Source organism: Ursus arctos, unplaced genomic scaffold, assembly GCF_023065955.2.
Source record: "Ursus arctos isolate Adak ecotype North America unplaced genomic scaffold, UrsArc2.0 scaffold_2, whole genome shotgun sequence".
Classification (NCBI taxonomy): Eukaryota; Metazoa; Chordata; class Mammalia; order Carnivora; family Ursidae; genus Ursus; species Ursus arctos.
In genome coordinates this window covers 23114595-23134678 of record NW_026622874.1, presented here as the reverse complement: position 1 = coordinate 23134678, position 20084 = coordinate 23114595, and the positions used below count along the sequence as shown (strand labels likewise).

Here is a 20084-nt window from a genome sequence, read left to right as displayed (position 1 = left end):
GAAAATGTGTTTGCATTGTAAAGGAATTTCTTCCTTTTATAAAATACGGTATTTCCTTTCCCCCAACCCCACAATAAGACTAAAGAAAGATTTTGTATATTTAGGATATTCCACTTGTTCTTTCTATGAGAGGTGAAATGGCAGATGACCAGATTCCCAAGTGAGTAAATAAATGCCTTTTGTGGAGGACCTTGCCTTATAAATTAAAACAGGAATATTAGGCTGATGGAAAATTAAAAATCAGTTAAGAATATTCTGTTTAGTAATGGCCATTACCCTAAGTTGTGGTGGAAATTAGTTTTTCCTATTTTTTTACACCTTTGTTAGATACTTCATATGTTTAGGAGTTCTAGTAGTAAAAGAGCTTGATCACAGCCACTCAAAATCCATTTCCATGATATTAGGGTCAAGGATAAAATGTCATCAAAAATGCTGAGGGAGTGATTGTCCTCATAAACCATTAAAAACACCCAGTGCTCTTGAGTCTCAAAGTTGATGTTGATAAAGAATTAGGTACTTTCCAGGTAGGTTGTAGACCTTTTATCTGTGTTTGCTTCCTTAAATCAAGGCAGTAATACTCTCCCTCCTTCCTAGTTCCGTTTTCCCCCCTGTGGTTTCCAAGTTAAGGACTGGACTGTATTTCACCATAACTGAATTTAAAATGATTCTATATACAGCTTGATTAATGAAAGACATTTTATAATAGGATTTTGGTATGCTATATTTCAGCATTGTGTTTTTTCCTATTTTAAATAGCCAGAATTGAAATGTCGAAAAATGAGTTTATATTTCAGGCTCTCAAGAAAATATTAACCCCAAAAGAAATAAAAGTATTAAATAGAATTAGAACAGAGTGCTGTGGGAAGTAGATTTTACGGAAATAAGAGATATGGCTTAATATTTTCAAAAAGAATTTTCAAAAAGAATTATTTCTTCACATAATGTATGGCAATTCATTAATAGCTTACTTTTACTTTGGTCTTGCCACTATAGTTCTGATTTTGTACTGGGATTCCTAAATAGGCTGTAACTCTAGTAGTTCTAAAAGATTAATAACTGAAGCCACAATCTGATTATTCGAACATTGGTTAAGTGTTAACTAAGGTCAGTTGGATTCTACAGCATGTCTAGTCTTGCTGAAAGAGGAGCATAAAGTTATTTAAATAATGAATAACTTTAATGCAGGTTTACTGTCTAGTGTGTTATAATTATAACAAACAGTTCTTTCTTGTTCTCAGGGGGACCAGTGTCTGCCCAGTGAGTCACTGCTATACCAAATAGAATTACATTTTGTTTTCAGCTGGAATCATGCCTTTAAGAATCAGATCACAACACTACAAGGCCAGGCAAAGAATCGAGCAAACCCGAATCGGAGTGAAGTTCAGGCAAACCTTTCTCTGTTCCTAGAGGCAGCTAGTGGCTTCTATACTCAGGTGAGTTCTGCATTGTATACCAATTCTTCTAGAATTAGTTGTGAATGTTCTTTGTATGTGTCTTGTTGTTCATATAAACACTTTTTGTTACCATTGTGTGGGCCATCCAGGAGTTGATCCCCTATAATCGCACATGAATAAAAATATCCCTAATTGTTTACCATGAGACCTTTTGAACAATAAAGATTCAACCAAAAAAGGGTGATGTTTTGGCTTGAAGGTTGGAGGTAGGATTGTGTGAATAGAAAAAGGGTAATGAGTAGAAAAACCATGTCTTAGTGAAATAGCAGAAGTAGTCAGTTATAAGTGGTATTAGAGCAAATGTAACAGCGGTGTTGTGTACTAGGCTAGAAATCGTCAAAATTGGTGATATCGAGTGATTTTTCATTGTATTATGTGTTCAGTAGGATTTATCTGGGACTTTAAATTCTATTAAATTACTTAAGAAATGGAATAGATTTTTCTCCATTTTAATAATAAGCTATTATTTATCATCCAAGAGACTTATCTTGTCCTTGGTTGCATCCCGCCATAATTTCTAAATCAGGCAAAGTAAAAGAATAAATAAATCTTCAGGGCGCCTTGGTGGCTCAGTCAGTTAAATGTCTGCCTTCGGCTCAGGTCATGATCTCAGGGTCCTGGGATCAAGCCCCACATAGGGCTTCCTGCTCAGCGAGGAGTCTGCTTCTCACTGTCTCTCCCTCCCCCTCACTCATTCTCTCTTTCTCTCTCTCAAATCAATAAATAAAATCTTTTTAGAAAAAGACAATCTTTCTGAACAGTGAGTTTTCTTTAAGCAGAATCTTTTAGAAAACTTCATCTCATCCATTTGTAGTAGCATTTGTAATTTAACAAAATGTGTATAAACTCTCATCTTAGAATGATAAGATGAGGTCTTGAAGATCTTGGGCTAATCTTTGGCCTTTCTCTCTATGTTGCTTCTTGATTATTGCTACCTGTATTTTGGCTCCATTTCGGTTATATCATTTCTTTGAACGAAGGAAAAGAAAAGACTGTGTTGGAAGTTATCCCATAGTTAGCCATCATCTTATAGAGATTATTTGTTTTACTTAGACTAAAACATTCTTCACAGTTCATTATTGAAAGAATTCAAGTATGGTTCTTATTCTCAAAATTCATTTTCAAATTGATGCCAACTTCTAACAGTAGAAGTCGATAATTCTGGAGGGAGAGGGATTGTGGTATGCCGCTAACTAGTCCTTAAAGCAGATGTTGAAGATTAATTCATTCCACAAGTAGCTTTTAAAAGCCTACTATTTGTAAGGCACAATACAGATACTGAGGATATGGAGGGAAAAGAGTCTTTTCCTTTAAGGGAACAGCCAGTCTAAATGAAGAGATGGACACATTAATAGATAGTCTTTTACTTTCTGATTATAAAATTAAAGCATACTAATTTCAAGAAATTTGGAAATTACACAAAAATAAAATTTTTTTAAATCTCCCATTCAGGATAAATTACTACTTTAGTATGTATATTCTTCTGGTGTTTTAGTAATTTTATACATAGTTGTACATATCCAGTCTTATATCTGCTTTATAAACATAATGTAAATTTTCCCTTGTCTTGTTAAACAGTTTGATAGACATCTTTGTGTATAAAGCATTTTCTCTAATACTGGATTATTTCATGGTGGCAATTCTTTACTGGATGATGAATTAAATCACTGGATGAATGAAATTTTAAAACTGTTGATAAACGTTTTCCTAAAAGATTGTCATTTATATTTTTGTATTTCCATCAGCAGAGTGTGCAAGTGAATGTCTTGATGCGTGCTTGCCAGCGTTAAGTGTTTTCAGTAAAAGTAAATGATTAAATGAATAACTCATTTTTAATAAATGAAAAATAATTTTTCATTTAAAACTTAATGTCTGGGTTGCTAGTGTTGAACTGCATTCATATTTTATTAGATACTTGTATTTTATATTAATCATCTATTTACTTTTCCTTTTCATTGTTGGACACTATTTTTTCCATGGTGATTTGTCTGAGTTCTTTACACATGAAAGATATTAATTTTTTCTATGATTTTTGGCAAATATTTCCAGTTTCTTCTTTTGTTTTTTCATTTTATTTAGAGCTTCCTAACGTTACCAGGTTTGTTTGGGTTTTTTATTTGTTTGTTTGATTGTTTTTGTAATACAGTTTTTTCTTTGTCCGTAGATCAGTGAATATTTAATAAGGACAATAATATTTATATGTAAAGGAACAAATAGATATTATAATTTAAATTGTAAAATTTGAAAATAACACCAGTATCTTACAATAGAGTAATGATTAAATAAATTATGGCATATCTGTAAAATAGAAATTTATGAAACTCTTGTAAGTGATATTTATGGAGATTTTTTTAAGATGATGAAAAAATTATTGAGTGGAAAATCATATAAAATTATATATACAGTTTGACTCAATATGTCAATTGAGGAGTCTCAGCTCAGTTAGAGTATTAACAAAAATGTCGTCCCTTCGTCCCTCCCTCCATCACTGCTTTCAGCTATGCTTTGTTGAGTTCCAGATTTCCATCATAACTTCTTAGAAAGATTCCATAACATTCTGGTTGCCTTTATGTTTTTGAAACATAGTCTAGTTTTAAAACTCCAGTCTCATTTCTGATTCAGATCTATTTTCCTTCCCCTCCCTCTGCAGTAGAAATTGCAATTGTGAACGAACACAGCTGAAGTAGGGGGAGCAGTAGGGACTCCAGGCAGCTGGCCCTGGTGGAGGGAGAGGGAAGGCATCCACATGTTGTGATACATTTTTATAATAGCCATTGGTTTGTCACCTTGAAACATGATTCTTGACCTTTTATAAGATGTAATATATATAACACATTTCCAAAGCTTTAATTGCACATTGATGAACCAAACCTGCAAGGAAAGAAAGCAAGAATCATTTTTATTGAGGGAGTGCAGTATTTGTATTAAAAAAAAAATTATGGGCAGGTGAATAATAAAATCATTCAAATTATTTTATAAGGAAAATATATGAGTAATTAATTTGAAATTTATTTTATTCAATTTTTATAGTCATTGATTTTCTCCAGCTGCTTTCCTTAGTCAGTGGTTGAGCAATAATAATAATTGTAGAATGAGCGTTAATAAACTTTTTCAGATATCAGCATTAATAGGACTTTTTACTTGTATTTTTATGTTGTTTTGGTTTGATCATTGAAACAGTTCATGGTGTCGCTAACTGTAATGTTTTGTACATTTTTCTTGATTACATGCAGTGTAGGTTAAGCCACCAGATTGAGGGAATAGCCTCAGTATAAAATAGCCAATAAAAATAGCCAAGTCCAGATCATTGTACAACCTTACAGGCCAAGATGAGTTTTGAATTTTAATCTTTAAGTGTAGTTGCAGGCCATTGGAAAGGAGGCTAGGGAGTAACATGATAAGGTTTGCACTTTTAAAAGATTATCCTGGCTGTTGTATGGAGGATGAATTACTGTGAATCAGTAATGGAAACTAATTAGGGTGTCCTGTGGTAATGGAAAGAAATTGATGGATTTTTGAAGAATAGCCAATAGACTTGCTGATGGATCGGATTAGATATGTGGAATCAGGGTAGGGGAAGAATTATCAGGTGACTTGAGTTATCAGATTGAGCAGCTAGATGACTGGTTGAATCATTTACTGAGATAGGGGAGGAGTGTAGAGAAAGCAGCTGTGTTTGTGTTAAATGAGATAGCCTATTTGAGATCTAAGTGCAGATGTCAAATAGGAAATTAGATAAACAAACTTGGAGCTCAGTAAAAAAGTCAGGGCTGGAGTAAATTTTATGATTACAATAGAGAACCCTGACTTAGCCTGATATTAGTGTTTGGTATTTAAAACTACAGGACTTACAAACACAGTGATTCGAAGGGGCACATGCAACCCAGTGTTTATAGCAGCAATGTCGCAATAGCCAGAATATGGAAAGAGCCCAGATGTCCATCGACAGATGAATGGGTAAAGAAGATGCATATATATACAGTGGTGCCTCAAGCCATCAAAAAGAATGAAGTCTTGCCATTTGAAACAACGTGGATGGAACTAGAGGCTATTATGCTAAGCGAAATAAGTCAGTCAGAGAAAGACAAAATACTATATAATTTCACTCACGTGGAGTTTAAGAAACAAAACAGATGAACATAGGGAAATGAAGGAAAAATAAAATAAGATGAAAATTGAGAGGGAGGCAAACCGTAAGAGATGCTGAACTCTAGGAAACAAATTGAAGGTTGCTGGAGGGGTGGGGGGTTGGGAGTGGGATGATTGGGTGATGGGCATTAAGGAGGACATGTGAGGTAATGAGCACTGGGTGTTATATGCAACTGATGAGTGACTAGATTCTACTTCTGAAACTAACTAACTAAATAAATGTAAAAAACCACAGGTCTAGGTGAGAACAGGTTAGCACAAGTAGAGCCACCATTGCAATAGTAGAAAATCAGACGCTGGTGACTTAGAAGCCAAGAGAAAAGCATTTCAGTAAGGAGTAAGAGTGATCAACTCTGTTGAGTGCTGCTGAGAAGTCAAGTAAGATGATTAAAAAGTGACCAATTAGATTTGACAACATGGAAGTCACTGGTGAAATTAACAAATTCTGTATTTCTTCATTTCTAAAATATTTTTCATATTTTAACATCTCTAAAACGGGTAAGTTCACGAAAGATTGTAAGTCACTGTTCGACTGGCAGTGTTTTTTTCCTCTTCATCTTATAATTTATGGTATTTGGATTTGATGCAGTATGACTTTGGTAAAGTGGTGGGGATAGAAATCTAATTGAAGTGGATTGAGAAGAGACTGGTACATGTCATCCTCAGTTATATTTTCTGTGAAGATGGTTTTAACTTCTTAGTTGTCATTTTGTGAGCCATTTGTCAAGCCAGAACGAAATTCCGAAAGTAAAGATACAACATTCTGCTATAGGTTTTTTTAAAACATCAAAGAACCGAGCAAATGGTTGTTACTCTAAAATAGTGGGAGCCAAAAGAAAAGTATTAATAAGTTTCTGTAGTAATTTAAAAGGTGATATTCTGTACCTTCATCATTAGTTCTCCATTCTTAGCATAGGGTAAAGAGCTAAGGAACAGTAGAATAGTTTAATACAGAGTTTTCACAGAATAATTGCCAAATATAGTTCTGCTCAACTTAATGAAACATCTCTTTTTCTTTCTTCTTCAGTGCCACCTTGTTTCTTCCTCTAAACCCACTAGAGCTCTCTCACCCAGAATATTTGAATCAGCAGGAACTTTTCTGGTATCTTCATCTACAGCCTCTGGGTTCAGGCAAAAAATTTATTAGGAGACATTCCACATGATGCTCCAGCCATCTTTGATTTACTTTTCGTGAACATTCTGTTTTCTTCTTGGTAGATGTTCAGCCTTGCCTAATTTTCCAGTCTGTTCTTTCAGTACCTACCGAACTCCGTTCTCCACCATCTGTCATGTTTCTTCCTGTCGTCTTCTACAGTCATCTGGTTTTGGTGTGGGTTTTTTTTTTTTCCATTTTTTTGTTCCTTTCCTATACTTCTTGCCTTTTATATATTTCCTGACTCTAACCAACCATTCTGGGCTTTAACTTGTTTACCTAATTGTATGTCAGCAAATTTCTTGCCCATAACAAATGTACAGGTTTAAGTAAAGCTGAAATAGACAATTTCTGTGCTTAGTAAGAAGAGGTACACAGACCTTGTATTTGGTTGTGAAAGTGGTTTTTAACTTTGGGAAAAGGTGGGACATTTCAAATCCTGAGTGGGGTCCTCAGGATGTCTTATTTTATATTTTGAATTCTGCACATGTTAGAAAGAGTGGTGATAGAATCAAGATATTTCTAATTCTGTAACTTTAGTCAAATCACTTGATATTTCTGTTGCTTTCATATCCTCATCTGAAAAAATGGAGCTTTTATAACTACATATACGATGTTGTTACTAGTTTATCACAAGGATAAGTGAGACAAATGTATCAAATAACCTAGGGAATAATGTTGACTATAAATGTAGATTATTCTCTTGGCTTATGCTAGCTATTATGTTTATCCCTTGCCCCTCCCTGCCCCTTCCCTTCCCCACCCCCACTTTATTTACCTGTCTTGCTCATTTGGCTGTGAGCTCTTTAAGAATGTAGATTTTCTTACTCATCTCTGTTGCTTACCGTGGTATCTGATACGGTAACCAAATATTTGAATAAATATATTTATAAGTAAATATTTGAACAAATGAGAGTAGAATGCAAAGAACTGTGTGGGGGCCAAGAATAAAACCCTTGGGGAGCAAGATGGGGGGAGAAAAACCTTTGAATAAAGGGAACCGAAAAGGAATGATTGGTAAGACAAAACAACTAGCAAAGCTCAGTGATCAGCCACAAGGTCAACTGTTTTAAATGCAACAAAGAGGTCTAATAAGATGATGACTAAAAAGTGTCCATTGTACTTGCTTATTAGATAATTGGTTGTCACATGGACAACAGTTTCAGTAGAGTGGTGGTAGGTGGTGGGATGAGAAGAGGGTTTGTGGGGAGGGCAGATCATAACGGATTAAGGAGTGAATAGGAATTGAGAAAGCAGATAGCACACATGTGGATTCCTTTGAAGGAGTTTGGTAAGAAAAAGAAGAGACATTAGAAGGTTGCTGGAGAAGGAATCTAAGGACAAGGGGGAGAGTGTTTTAAGGTTTGGGGGTTTTATTATTGTTTTCTGTAGGTGATGCTTGGTACTTGTAGGTCACAGCAAAGAAGCATGAGAAGTTGAAAGTAGATATAAGAGTGAAGGGATGATAGGCAGTAGGGAGACAAAAATGAAATAGGTATGCTCAGGCAGAGGAGTTAGTTCTGACCAGGAGGAGGTACCTTTAATAGTGAGACTAAAGGAGAAAAGAGGAAAAAATGGGTGGTCTATATAACGTCAGAATTCCCTTCCAGATCTGTAATACCATCAGATCTGTTATGTATGCAAAGATGTGAACTGACCTAGGGCTTAAGAAAATAAATCTCAAGGGGGCACCTGGGTGGCTCAGTCCATTAAGCATCGGACTCTGGATCTTAGCTCAGGTCTTGATATCAGGGTGGCGAGTTCAAGCCCCACGTTGGTCTCCATGCTGGGCGTGGAACCTGCTTAAAAGAGCAATCTATCTATCTATCTCAAGGAAACTCCTAAAGTCTGACAAATATGTTGGCTTGCATTTAAGTCATATTTGTAACCACCCATCTTTAATTTTTTGTGTTTCTTTTTTTTTTTTTAAGATCATTTATTTGAGAGAGAGGGAGAGTGGGTAAGCCTTAGCAGGAGGGGTAGGGAGAGGGAGAGAATTTCTAGCAGACTTCATTGAGTGAGGAGCCTGAGGCAGGGCTTGATCTCATGACCCTGAGATCACGCCCTGAGCTGTAACCAACAGTCAGTCACTTAACCGACTGCGCCACCCAAGAGCCCTGGTTTTTATATGTTTCTAAGAGGAATAGTAGATAATTTCTTGGAGTTGCTTTTTGAATGTGAATGAATACCCTATTTAGGTAAAGTCTTTTTTAATAATGTTTCTGTTCCTTTTATTTTTTTAAAGATTTATTTATTCATTATTTTAGAAGGAGAGAGGGACAGAGTGAGAGAGAGAATCCCAAGCAGACTCCCCACTGAGGGCAGAGCCCGCCACTGGGCCCATCTCAGGACCATTGAGATCACTACCTGAGTCAAAATCAAGAGCCAGATACTTAACTGACTGAGCCACCAAGGCACCTTCCTGTTCCTTCTATTTATTTATTTATTTATTTTTGTTATTTAAAGATCTTATTTATTTATTTGAGAGAAAGAGGGAGGGACAGAGGGAGAAAAGCAGACTCCCTGCTGAGTGCGGAGCCCAGCTCGTGGGCTTGCTCCCAAGACCCTGAGATCATGACCTGAGCCAAAATCAAGTCAGATGCTTAACCAGCTGAGCCACCCAGGCGTCCCCTGTGTGTTCCTTTTAGATGCACATCCTAGATTGCTCTAATACTTGAGAGTTTAAAAGATACAATTTTTAATAAATGTTACTAGTTATCCTATTTTCTTCGAGTCTTCGCTCAGGTCTCAATTTTATATGACATTAGGTACACGTTAAAGTATACAAACTTTACTGTTAGAACACTTCTGACTTACCAGTTCTGACTTATCACTAAGTCTTGTTCATGTTTTCCTTGTAGTTATTACAAGAACTATGTACAGTGTTTAATGTAGATTTACCATGCCGTGTGAAGTCTTCCCAATTGGGAATTATCAGCAATAAACAGACGCATACCAGCGCCATAGTGAAGCCACAGTCTAGCTCCTGTTCCTATATCTGCCAGCACTGCCTCGTCCACCTTGGAGACATTGGTGAGCCTTTGGTGTGAAGGAATTGCTAATACATTCATCCTTTTCTTTGGAGTAATCATAGGGAGACTCTCTTTCCTTCAAACTGAACATGCACACCCAGTTTAGATGGTCATAAGAGGAAACTGTAAAATGGATATTAAAGAACTTAAATTTTCTCAATATTTTGGGATTGGCAAAGGATCTTGAAGATGTCAGCTTTCATATTAAGCTTTAAGTTTTATTCAGACTCATGCAGATGTAGGCAAATAAATAGCAAAAATGTAATCAAAGCTCAATTTTTCAAAGTGGTGCCACAATGTTTTCTAAATTAGAAGTCTGTACTCTTGGAATTGCAGGGTTTATAAGTTACTCCTTCTGAAGCTAGATTGTCTTTCCCTCCTATCAGTGTATTAAAACCTCTTTTTTAATTGTTTCCTTTTTACAGTTAAATTTGTATTTCTATTTTATATATTTTATCTGGGAGTGTTCTGTAACTTATCCTTGTTCATCCCTTAAAGGTTAACCTAAAAAGGTTGTAAAACAAATTAACTATAGGATTATGTTTCAACTGTCCTCAAATAACAAGGAATGGAGAACATTACTGCTTTAAGTTCAGAGATTTTAGATTTCTTGATATCATAAATCATTGACCTCCATGAGGGGTCACATCAAAGTAAGCACCAAGTTCTGCACGGAGATTTAAGTGAATAGCGTATATAGGTTGTTTTTGCTTTCAGTGTATTCTGTGCACACACATACTTAGTATTGCAGTAGGTATGAGGCATTTTTCAAAATCACTTTATAAGATATTGAAGAAATACACAATTTTCAGATCGTATTGTATAGTGTTTTTTGTTTTGTTTTGTTTTGTTTTGTTTTTAAGTGCCATATAACTCACCCCTTCTTGTGGGCCGGCTCCAGGTCACCAGCATAGTCCATAGTGGGAGCTGGTGATGCATGACACTGGAGGACCTGAAAATGGGGGCTAGGTAAGCTTTAAAATTGGTTACATGCTGAATGTCCCAAATAGGGAAGACCAGATGGACACTTCACACATAATCCTATAGTTGATTTGTTTTAAAGTATTTTCTGTCTTTAATTATCTTAAATTAATTTTAATGTGTTTATTATCCTTAGAATTGAAAACTATAGTTGCTTTGGAAATACTACCCTACTAGTTTTTTATTCATTTGCTTGTTTTTAAGCTAAATTTTGTTTTTTCTCGTCTCAGCTCGATACAGAAACCAGACCAGCCAGGCAGAGTCCTACTATAGGCATGCAGCTCAGCTTGTCCCCTCTAATGGTGAGTGGGCCTCTTACATCAACTTATGGATGACTGTGATAGTTTGTCCTTTATAACAATATAGAAAATAACTCAAGGCTCATCTTCCAAGTTTTATGAAAGCAAAAGATTTCAGAGTTTTGATATTGAGTTTTGGGGATTTGGTGTTGATTGATTTGGAGTTTTGGTCATATTTTTTCTTTTAATTGTATATTCTATCTAACCAGAAATGAATTTTTAAAATAAGATTATCATTGTCAGTAAACTAGTATAAGTAGAATATCCCCTAATGTGATCTAAAATTGTTTAACAACTCTGGCTTCCTTAATACTTACAGAATAATGATCTCTTAATACCACTATTTCTTTACTAGAAAAATTATTTTTTATTACCTAAAAGACAGGGCTTTTGTCTTTTGATGACCTCAGAATCAGAATTAGCAGTGGTTCTTGTTTGGTGATGCAAGTCATACTTGTTAAGCAACACTGAAATTCTTGATTCTTAAAGGAGCCCATTTGAAGCAGGAATGGCAGTGTGTACAGTTTCTTATTGTCTGTGGCTCCTTTCCCACTACAGTGGTGATAGAGACTCCTAGGCCTCTAATGCTGAAAAGATTTGCTGGCTAGCCCTTTCTAAAGTCTTATATAGCGCTCTCTTCCTGAATTATGTGCTTTTTAACCTAAACATTATATGGCTGTCGTGGGAGTGTGCTATTTTAAATTATGCCCATTTGTAATGAGGTAGTCATGAGATTTACTTTATAAAATACTCCCCATTATTAATTTAAAGGTCTAAAAACTGATCATCTCTATTCTGATAGCAAGACTGTGCATCTTGGGTTACATTAGAATCTTCATTTTCTCCTCTAGGTCAGCCTTATAATCAGTTGGCTATCTTAGCTTCTTCCAAAGGAGACCATCTGACCACAATTTTCTACTACTGCAGAAGCATCGCTGTGAAGTTCCCTTTCCCAGCTGCCTCCACTAATCTACAAAAAGCACTTTCTAAAGCACTGGAAAGGTAGGGTTGACTTTTCCAAGAGGAGTTGTAATCTGGTAGCCTTCTCCCGTCAAATTTGGGCATGCAAGAGCTATAGTCAGTTACCTGGGTTTCTCTGCTGTTTGCCTAATTTCTAAAAACACAGATATATTTTAATAGTTTTGCATGCAGTCGTTGCTGAGTTTTGAGCAGTCTGCGTCTGATTTGTTCGTGGTAGAGGAGTATAGGGTGCTGAAGGCCGGTGACTCCTCTGAGTGTGTTGCAGATGAAAAGTTAGATACAGACTCCTCTCCTTGTGTATCAGCTGCTCAAATAATGTGTTTTTGCAGACTGAAACCTCTGTTAAGAGGTGTTAACCATTTTGCTGCTTAAGATTCATGACAATTTTTCTTTCATTTCAGCCGGGATGAGGTGAAAACCAAATGGGGTGTTTCTGACTTCATCAAGGCCTTTATTAAATTCCACGGTCATGTGTACCTGAGTAAGAGCTTGGAAAAGTTGAGCCCTCTTCGAGAGAAATTGGAAGAACAGTTTAAGGTTAGATTTTAAAAATAGAATTATTTGTCTTGTTTAAATCGGGAAGCATAAGATTTGGGGGAAGCTGATTTCTAGTTTTCATGTCATTACTTAACTGTGAACTGTTGGTAAAAATTAAATTTGAAGCATATGGAATTCTTGCATACAGCATCCCCTCAGTTTAAGCAGAGATACTGTCTATAGAGAAACATAGCAGCAGTGTTTTCACTAAGTAGCTGCCATTTGGCAGAAAGTACCAAAGTGGGAAAAAACAACTCCTTCCCTCCTTCCTTCCCAGATCAAGCACCTTTCTTTCTCAGTTTTGAAAGTACTACTTTTGATGGTTTTTATATTCTTAGGTAGGATTCTGGTACCTACTTAATAATATTTCCGTTCTGCAAACCTAGTTCTTTATTCTCATTGTGCTTTGATCCATCGGGATTTGTGGTAGTTTGAAGGAAGGGAATGAGAATTTCATTCAATAGGACTATATTTTACTAATTTGTGGAAGGAGATAAAATTAAGTAACCTTTGTTCATATGAAAATGATCTTTTATTAGTATATTAAATTAGCAGTTTAGATGTATAATATATAAAATATGGGAGGAGTCAAGATTAAACATTAACTCTATTTTTAATTCATTTATTCAACAAATATTTGACTGCCTGTTGTGTCAGTCACTTTTTAGTCACTAGGATCAATAGCGAACAAGATAGTCTAAAGAACATTTTATATTTCTTGCTTACTTCTGGGTATCTAAATACTTGGGGAATTGTCTATAACTGCCTTACAGTTTTATAAGTATTATAAAAGTAACACATTCCAGAGATTGTAGAACTTAGATACTTAAGAGAGATAAATTAGCCAAATAGAGTCAATGTGAAGTAGTTTTTATAGATAATCATTTTGCAGTTGACACTTTTTATGTACAAGAGATTATACTAAATAACTAATAGAAATAGTTTGTTTTAAAATAAGCTTCTAGAGTCCCCTGCTGTTTTCTGCTTCTTCTGATGGCCTGTTTAAACCTTTAGCCCATGATTTATAGAGTTGGGTACGTGAAAGGAACAGCTAATTTTTATATCCTAAGCTGTTCTGCGTGGACAGAACAAACAAGTCTAAATAGTTTCATTTTAAGTGTTCAGATATATGAAGGATTATTTTAAAATAACTTATCTTTGTGTTTTCTGAGGTCAGAACTGAAATTAAATCTTAAATCTTAAAAAAGAGATCCATAGGGGGTTGCTGGGGATTCTCTTTTGAGAGCTTAAAAGTCAGGTTGACAGCCATCTTTCTTGGATGGTTTAGGTACAGTTCTGTAAAATAGCAGGGGATTGGACCAGATGACCTCTTGACATTGCTCCTGGCTCTGTGTCTATGAAAGATACACTCCCTAAGTGGGGAGAAAGGGGGAACCTACCTTAATGAGATCTTCTCTGTGCAAGTTATTCTGGTCTAGAATCTAGTCATTTTGCTTTGATTCAACCTCAAACACTGATATTCTCTTCAAATATGTGTGTGTGTGTGTGTGTGTGTGTGTGTGTGTGTGTGTGTGTGTGTATATATATATGTCCATATAGATATATGTATTTTAAGATTTTATTTATTTACTTGAGAGAGAACATGCATGTGCTTGAGCTGGGGGGAGGGGCCAGGACAAGCGACTCCACCTTGAGCAACTGAGGGCAGAGTCCAGTTTGGGGCTCAGTCTCAGGACCTTGAGATCATGATCTGAGTCAAAGCCAAGAGTCCGACACTTAACTAACTGACTGAGCCAGCCAGGCACCCTTTAAATATATATTTCTGTATATAAAGTTGTGGGGGGGTTATGTGGGCAATTGTAAATACACTTTGAAGTATCATTCCAGCACTCTGAAGTGAGGCAGAGCTATTAAACTTTTCTCATTCTGAACCTCAGACGAACGTTGTGGGAATGAACTTTTAGCAGAGTTGAGTAAGTATTTAGAGTGTTTCTACAGCATGTGCAGATCGTTAGTGTCATCTACATGTGAGCCTCAGTGTGTTTGTCTAACTAGCAATCGTTAGCTCCTAAGTTGAGGTTTATTGAAAGATTTCAGGCCTGGGGTTTAGGAAATGAGGCTCGATGCTTTTTATAAATGTTCCCTATGTGCTGTTTTGTCATGGAATTTAGCTCCGTATATCCCTCAACTGCTCTTGAAGGTGTCTTTGAGTAACAGTGTGTCGGTTCCGGTCTGATTTTGTTCCTGATGCGGTGCTCTACTTACTGCAGTACAATCTAAATTTTATGAAATTTCAACCAAATAGTTACACATTTACTCATAAAGGTGTGGTTTATGCCTTCACTAAGTACTTATTGAGTACCTACTGTGTACCATACACTTTTCTAGGCTCTTGGAGATAGAAGGGAGAGCAATACAAAGTCTGTGCTTTCGTCAAATTTTACATTATCATTTGCTAGTACTTAGGCTGCACTCATACGCGTTAATGCTTCTGTGCATATACTTGAAAATCCCTTAAAGGGCTGTGATTATCTTCTACTGGGTATTGCCATCTAAAATAAAATGCCAGTGGATTAATGGATATATTGTTAAATTTTACTCATAAGAAAAAATGCTTTTTTGAAAAATACAAGTTAATTTCTCATTTTATGCCAATATTATATATTTGTGTTAAATGATCAGTTTATCTAAAAGGTTGGATGTAGAGATTGAAGGAGAACTTCTGTGGATAAAATCTGAAGAAGAGATACAATTTTAGGATGTTTTGAAGAAAGGGAAGAAATGCCTTTGGAAGAGGAATAAGCATTCTAGATGTACACACTGGAATGGCAGGTGGCAAGGAGTCTGAGAGAGAGAGTAGTTTAAGCGGAATTGAATTGTACTTCTCTGCCATGATAATGTAAAAGACCTTGCTAATAGAATCATAAAACTTACTTTGGATATTTCAGATTCTTTATATAAATAGAAAAAAAATCTTTGGAGCTGGACAAAGGCAGCTCTAAATTTCTGAGATGGTGGGATCTCTCATCACTGCTGGTAGAACTGTAAGTAAGGTTATGTTTACCACCATAAGGCTAGTGACAGTGAATCCCCACTTGTATGCATTTCCTGAGAGGGAAGGAGGTTGGCTATGGGTTAAATGTAGGGTGAAGCCAGGATATCATCTCTAGTAGCTATCAGCTTTGTTAGGAACTTGTGTTTGAAAGCTATTTTATATGAGAATAAGCTAAAATTACTGCAGATGCTCAGGTAGCAGGGTGATTAAGTTGAGGCCACCAGCTGAGAGCATGGTAGGTGATTTCTTTCTTATAATAGCCTGGTTAGCAGGTTGCTGTGAACAACACACAGTTATTAAAGAAATTTGATGATGAAGACCATGCATGTGCTTTTCTAATAGGGGAAAATGTCAGTGTTATAGTTTGTAGAAGTTGCCTATAACACATTATTAATTGTTTTAGTATATCATTTATCCTATGTTCCAAAGTAGGTTCTTGCTGTCTGCCTCATAAACCACCAGTTTAATTCTTGTGTGGAAGGTGGCTCCTGTTCTTGATAATATATGCAGTATTTCTGTCATCTTTTACAGAGGCTGCTATTCCAAAAAGCTTTCAACTCTCAGCAGTTAGTTCACGTCACTGTCATTAACCTGTTTCAACTTCATCACCTTCGTGACTTCAGCAATGAAACGGAGCAGCATAGTTATAGCCAAGATGAGCAGCTGTGTTGGACACAGTTGCTGGCCCTCTTTAGTAAGTATTAAATCATTTAATTTTCTGTGCTGTCTTCTTTGGAAAGCATAATTTTAGGCATTTTCATCATTGTAACGGAGTACTAGTGACATATGAAAATGTGTCCTATATTTTCTAACATTGAATCAGGAGGCCTAAACCCTAAGTTCTATCCTTTTATTGACTCACATTCCCCTCATCAACTATACCTGTAACTTTTTTTTTTTTTTAAGATTTTATTTATTTGACAGAGAGAGAGAGTGAGCACACAAGCAGGGAGAGCAGTAGAGGGAGAGAGAGAGAAGCAGGCTTTCCGCTGAGCAGGTAGCCTGAGCGGCGCTCAATTCCAGGACCCTGGGATCATGACCTGAGCCGAAGGCAAACGCTTAACCGACTGAGCCACCCAGGCGCCCCTGTAACATTTTTTTTTTTTAAGATTTTATTTTTAAGTAATCTCTACACCCAACATGGGGCCCAGACTCACAACCCTGAAATCAAGACTTGCATGCTGTACTGACTGAGCCAGCCAGGCACCCCTGTCACATTTTTAACATGGGAAAAAATGCATTTTTAGGAAAAAGCTGTGAGGTATTTGTGTTAAGTAGGATATAGCAGAAGACTCATAATGATAGTTTAATTTGGACTGGTACATAGTTTCAAATATCTTATGCTTTCTGAATACATTTTTTCTTTGAGTGTCTTTTCTTGGCATCCTGTGCAAGTGTCCTCTCCAAAACAAGTCTCAGGAGGAGTCCTACAATGCCTATCCCCTTCCTGCAGTCAAGGTCTCCATGGACTGGCTGAGACTCAGACCCAGGGTCTTTCAGGAGGCAGTGGTGGATGAAAGACAGTAGTAAGTGTCTTAGAATTTCTTGTTAGCTTATGTGCTTTGTTTGTTTGATATTCATAGATATGTAGAAACCGCCTCCTAAAACACAACATTTGAACAATGGAAGACTTTGTATTTTCCACCTACTCTCTGGAAATTGAACCGAAGACCTCTTTGTGTGCTTTTCATTTATTTGTTTGAATTTCTCGTGTGAGGCACAATCTTAAGGATTTTTGGCTCCCTGTGTGTTCTCCCCCCCCATTCCTGCCTGCCGTCATGGGGAAAAAGCATTTTTCACATTTCAAAATGAAATTGAAGTAAAACCAGTTTGTTACCTATTACAGTATGCTCCAATTTTCTGTTTACAAGTTGAAGAGAAGTGATTTTTTACTTTTTCCATTATTTTCTGTTTGATACTGCTGATACTGCCTTGGAGTAACACCCAATTTGAGTTACGTTTGCTTGTTTTGCACATAGAAGATTGGAAATTATTTTGGCTCTCACCGTTTTCTCTGAAATCTCTACTCAGAATAATTCTGATGTTTCTCAGGGGCTTTTGATTTTACAATGACAAATGAAAGCTTTCAGTTTACCTTGATATTTTAACAATATGTGGACTTTTTTGTATCATAAAGAAAAAGGCATATTCATCACTTTGAACAGAGTATGTAATTTGTCTATGGCGTACCCATACCCTGTCACAGATGAAGAACTAGCAGTGGGTTCCATGATAATGTATGTGACAACTCTATCAAAACATAATGTGTTGTTTCTCTAGTCACTGTGTTCTCAGTAAGTATCAATTATCAGTGTTTAAAACTAACAAATTATTTTCACTAATTGTTAAATTAGGAACCTGGGAAATGATCTGCAGTTGTAGGTCTCTTTGTGCAAATAGGTTTTAGGAAATCATAAAGCCTTTAAAATGCTGAAGCAAGGGAAAAAATACAAAGTCTAAACATTGTCATAGCTTATTAGTGTTCTGGTTTCTCTATTTTAAACAGAGTCTGAAATGTCTCTTTAATTTACAGCATTTGGCCCTGGCTGATTTCTCTTCTAAATAGTTTCCATCCCCATGAAGAGGATCTTTCAAGTACTAATGGTAAGGGCTACCTTAATCTTACACTGTTGACATTGTTCTGTATCACTAATACTAGGCTTAAGGCCAGAGAAAAAAACAGGCTTTTGTTGTTAAGTGTTTGTCTTTATGGTCAGTATCTCAGAATTGACTTTGAACTCTACTCAGCATGTTTAAGAGGATGGAAGTAGAGGTAATGTTCTTCCAGTTCTTCCAGCAGCGTATTCTCCTGTTTAGCTACATTTGAATAGGAGTCCGAAGAGTGCAATACCTTTTAATTCTTTCTGTCTTCTTCCCTTCCTCCTTATCCTTAAATGTTTTTTTAAAAGGAATTAATGTGAACAGCATTACTCTGTTAAAGTATTACCTGCTCATTATAGAACATCTGGGACATTCAGACATTAAGAACAGGAGTCACCCATGGGTCTGTCATACAAAGATACTTTGTACTATTCACATGATAGTGTATTTCTTGGGACATTTTTCTTACATGTACATACACCTGCCTGGGATTGGTATCAGATACAGCTTTGTGCCTGCTTTTTAAGGTTAACGTTATGTTGTTAGCATTTTCCTTTGCTATTTAAACATTTTGAAACATGATTTTTTTTTTTTTCTGGCTGCATAATATTCTGCCCTGTGGATATGCCATCATGTATTTAATCATTGTCTATTTGCTTTAAAATTTTCCCCATTGGAGATAATTCTGCACTGAACAATCTATAGTTGACTCCTTTCTGATTATTTTACCCCCATCAGATCAGTGCTTCTCAAGCGTTAATTTGCAAATAAATCACCTGGGATTTTGTTAAAATGCAGTTTATGATTCAGCAGGTTTAGGATAGTGCCTAAGATTCTATATTTCTTACACGTTCCTGGGTGATGTCGGTATTGTTATTCAGCACTTTGAGTAACAAGGAGATAATCTAAACAATGGGATGACTGGATCCGAGGCTATGAATTTTTAAGGCTGCTAGGGAATAAAAGGTCCATCGTCTCCATTCTCCTCAGCATTAAGTAGTAGGTAAGTAGTAGGGGACAATGTCAAGGGCCCAGAGGCACCTGCACAGATTTGATAGATGAGTTCTGTTATCAGGATCACTACAGAGAAGAGCAGAGAACTCTGAGCATTAGAGATGGCGTTTTTTCTGTATAGAAGATGTCATTTTCTTCATTTAGTGAACAACATTCTGCTGAATAACAGTTTTTAAAATAAAATGTTTATAAATCTTGCTTTCTACCTTTCTGTAGCTACACCACTTCCAGAGGAGTTTGAGTTACAAGGATTCTTGGCTTTGAGACCTTCTTTCAGGTGGGTGGCAGGTTTATTTCATTACCAGTGATTACAGTATTAAAGATGAGAAATCAGGCTTGGGTGTAGAAGAACTTTTGATCTATCCCAACTTTGTCTTATTTTCCTAACAGCAACTAAAAGCGGAAGTCCTTTGATATGAAATGGATTTGTATATGTCATACCTTTACCTGCTGTGTAATACCAATACTAAGTGCTTTTACAAATATAGGGGAAAGGCAAGGAAAAGAAAATTGCTTCTCCCAAGTGATATTTATTCACTGGATTTTTTTTTTACACTTTTATACTTTGTCGAAATTAGAGGGGAAGTCTCAAAAAATGGGAACTAAATGTAAACCAAAGGATATTGCTTGACATTTTTCGTATCAGTAAAGATGATAAAGCAGTTTGTTTTTACAGTCGTTTTTGTCTCTTCTCCTTTCAGAGGGATAACTTCTTACTCCTTTTCAAGTCTAACTCTTATCTGTGTCCTTGATCCTATCCCTTCTTGCCTTCCCACCTGTTACCCTCTGCGCTGTTTCCAGTATCTTTTTATTTTTTTAACAACCAGTTGCTTCCTTTTAACCTAGTAATGTTCAGGTGTACCTTGT

The 20084-nt window shown here is 36.2% G+C and overlaps 1 protein-coding gene across 10 annotated transcripts in view; it reads left to right on the top strand.

Annotated features, from left to right (window-relative positions):
• Positions 1-20084, top strand: part of SMG7 (SMG7 nonsense mediated mRNA decay factor) — an 87452-nt gene that overhangs the window by 52537 nt on the left and 14831 nt on the right. For 9 of the 10 annotated variants that reach the window (XM_048225021.2, XM_048225018.2, XM_026509201.4 and 6 more), the window contains exons 4-12: positions 1301-1433; positions 9618-9789; positions 11000-11071; positions 11920-12070; positions 12451-12586; positions 16134-16296; positions 16972-17128; positions 18136-18206; positions 19434-19494. In XM_048225021.2, the coding sequence (XP_048080978.1) occupies positions 1301-1433; positions 9618-9789; positions 11000-11071; positions 11920-12070; positions 12451-12586; positions 16134-16296; positions 16972-17128; positions 18136-18206; positions 19434-19494 (1116 nt within the window). Of the gene's footprint in view, positions 1-104; positions 161-1300; positions 1434-9617; positions 9790-10999; positions 11072-11919; positions 12071-12450; positions 12587-16133; positions 16297-16971; positions 17129-18135; positions 18207-19433; positions 19495-20084 lie in introns of all 10 variants that reach the window. The other variant, XM_057314865.1, reaches the window with a different exon arrangement.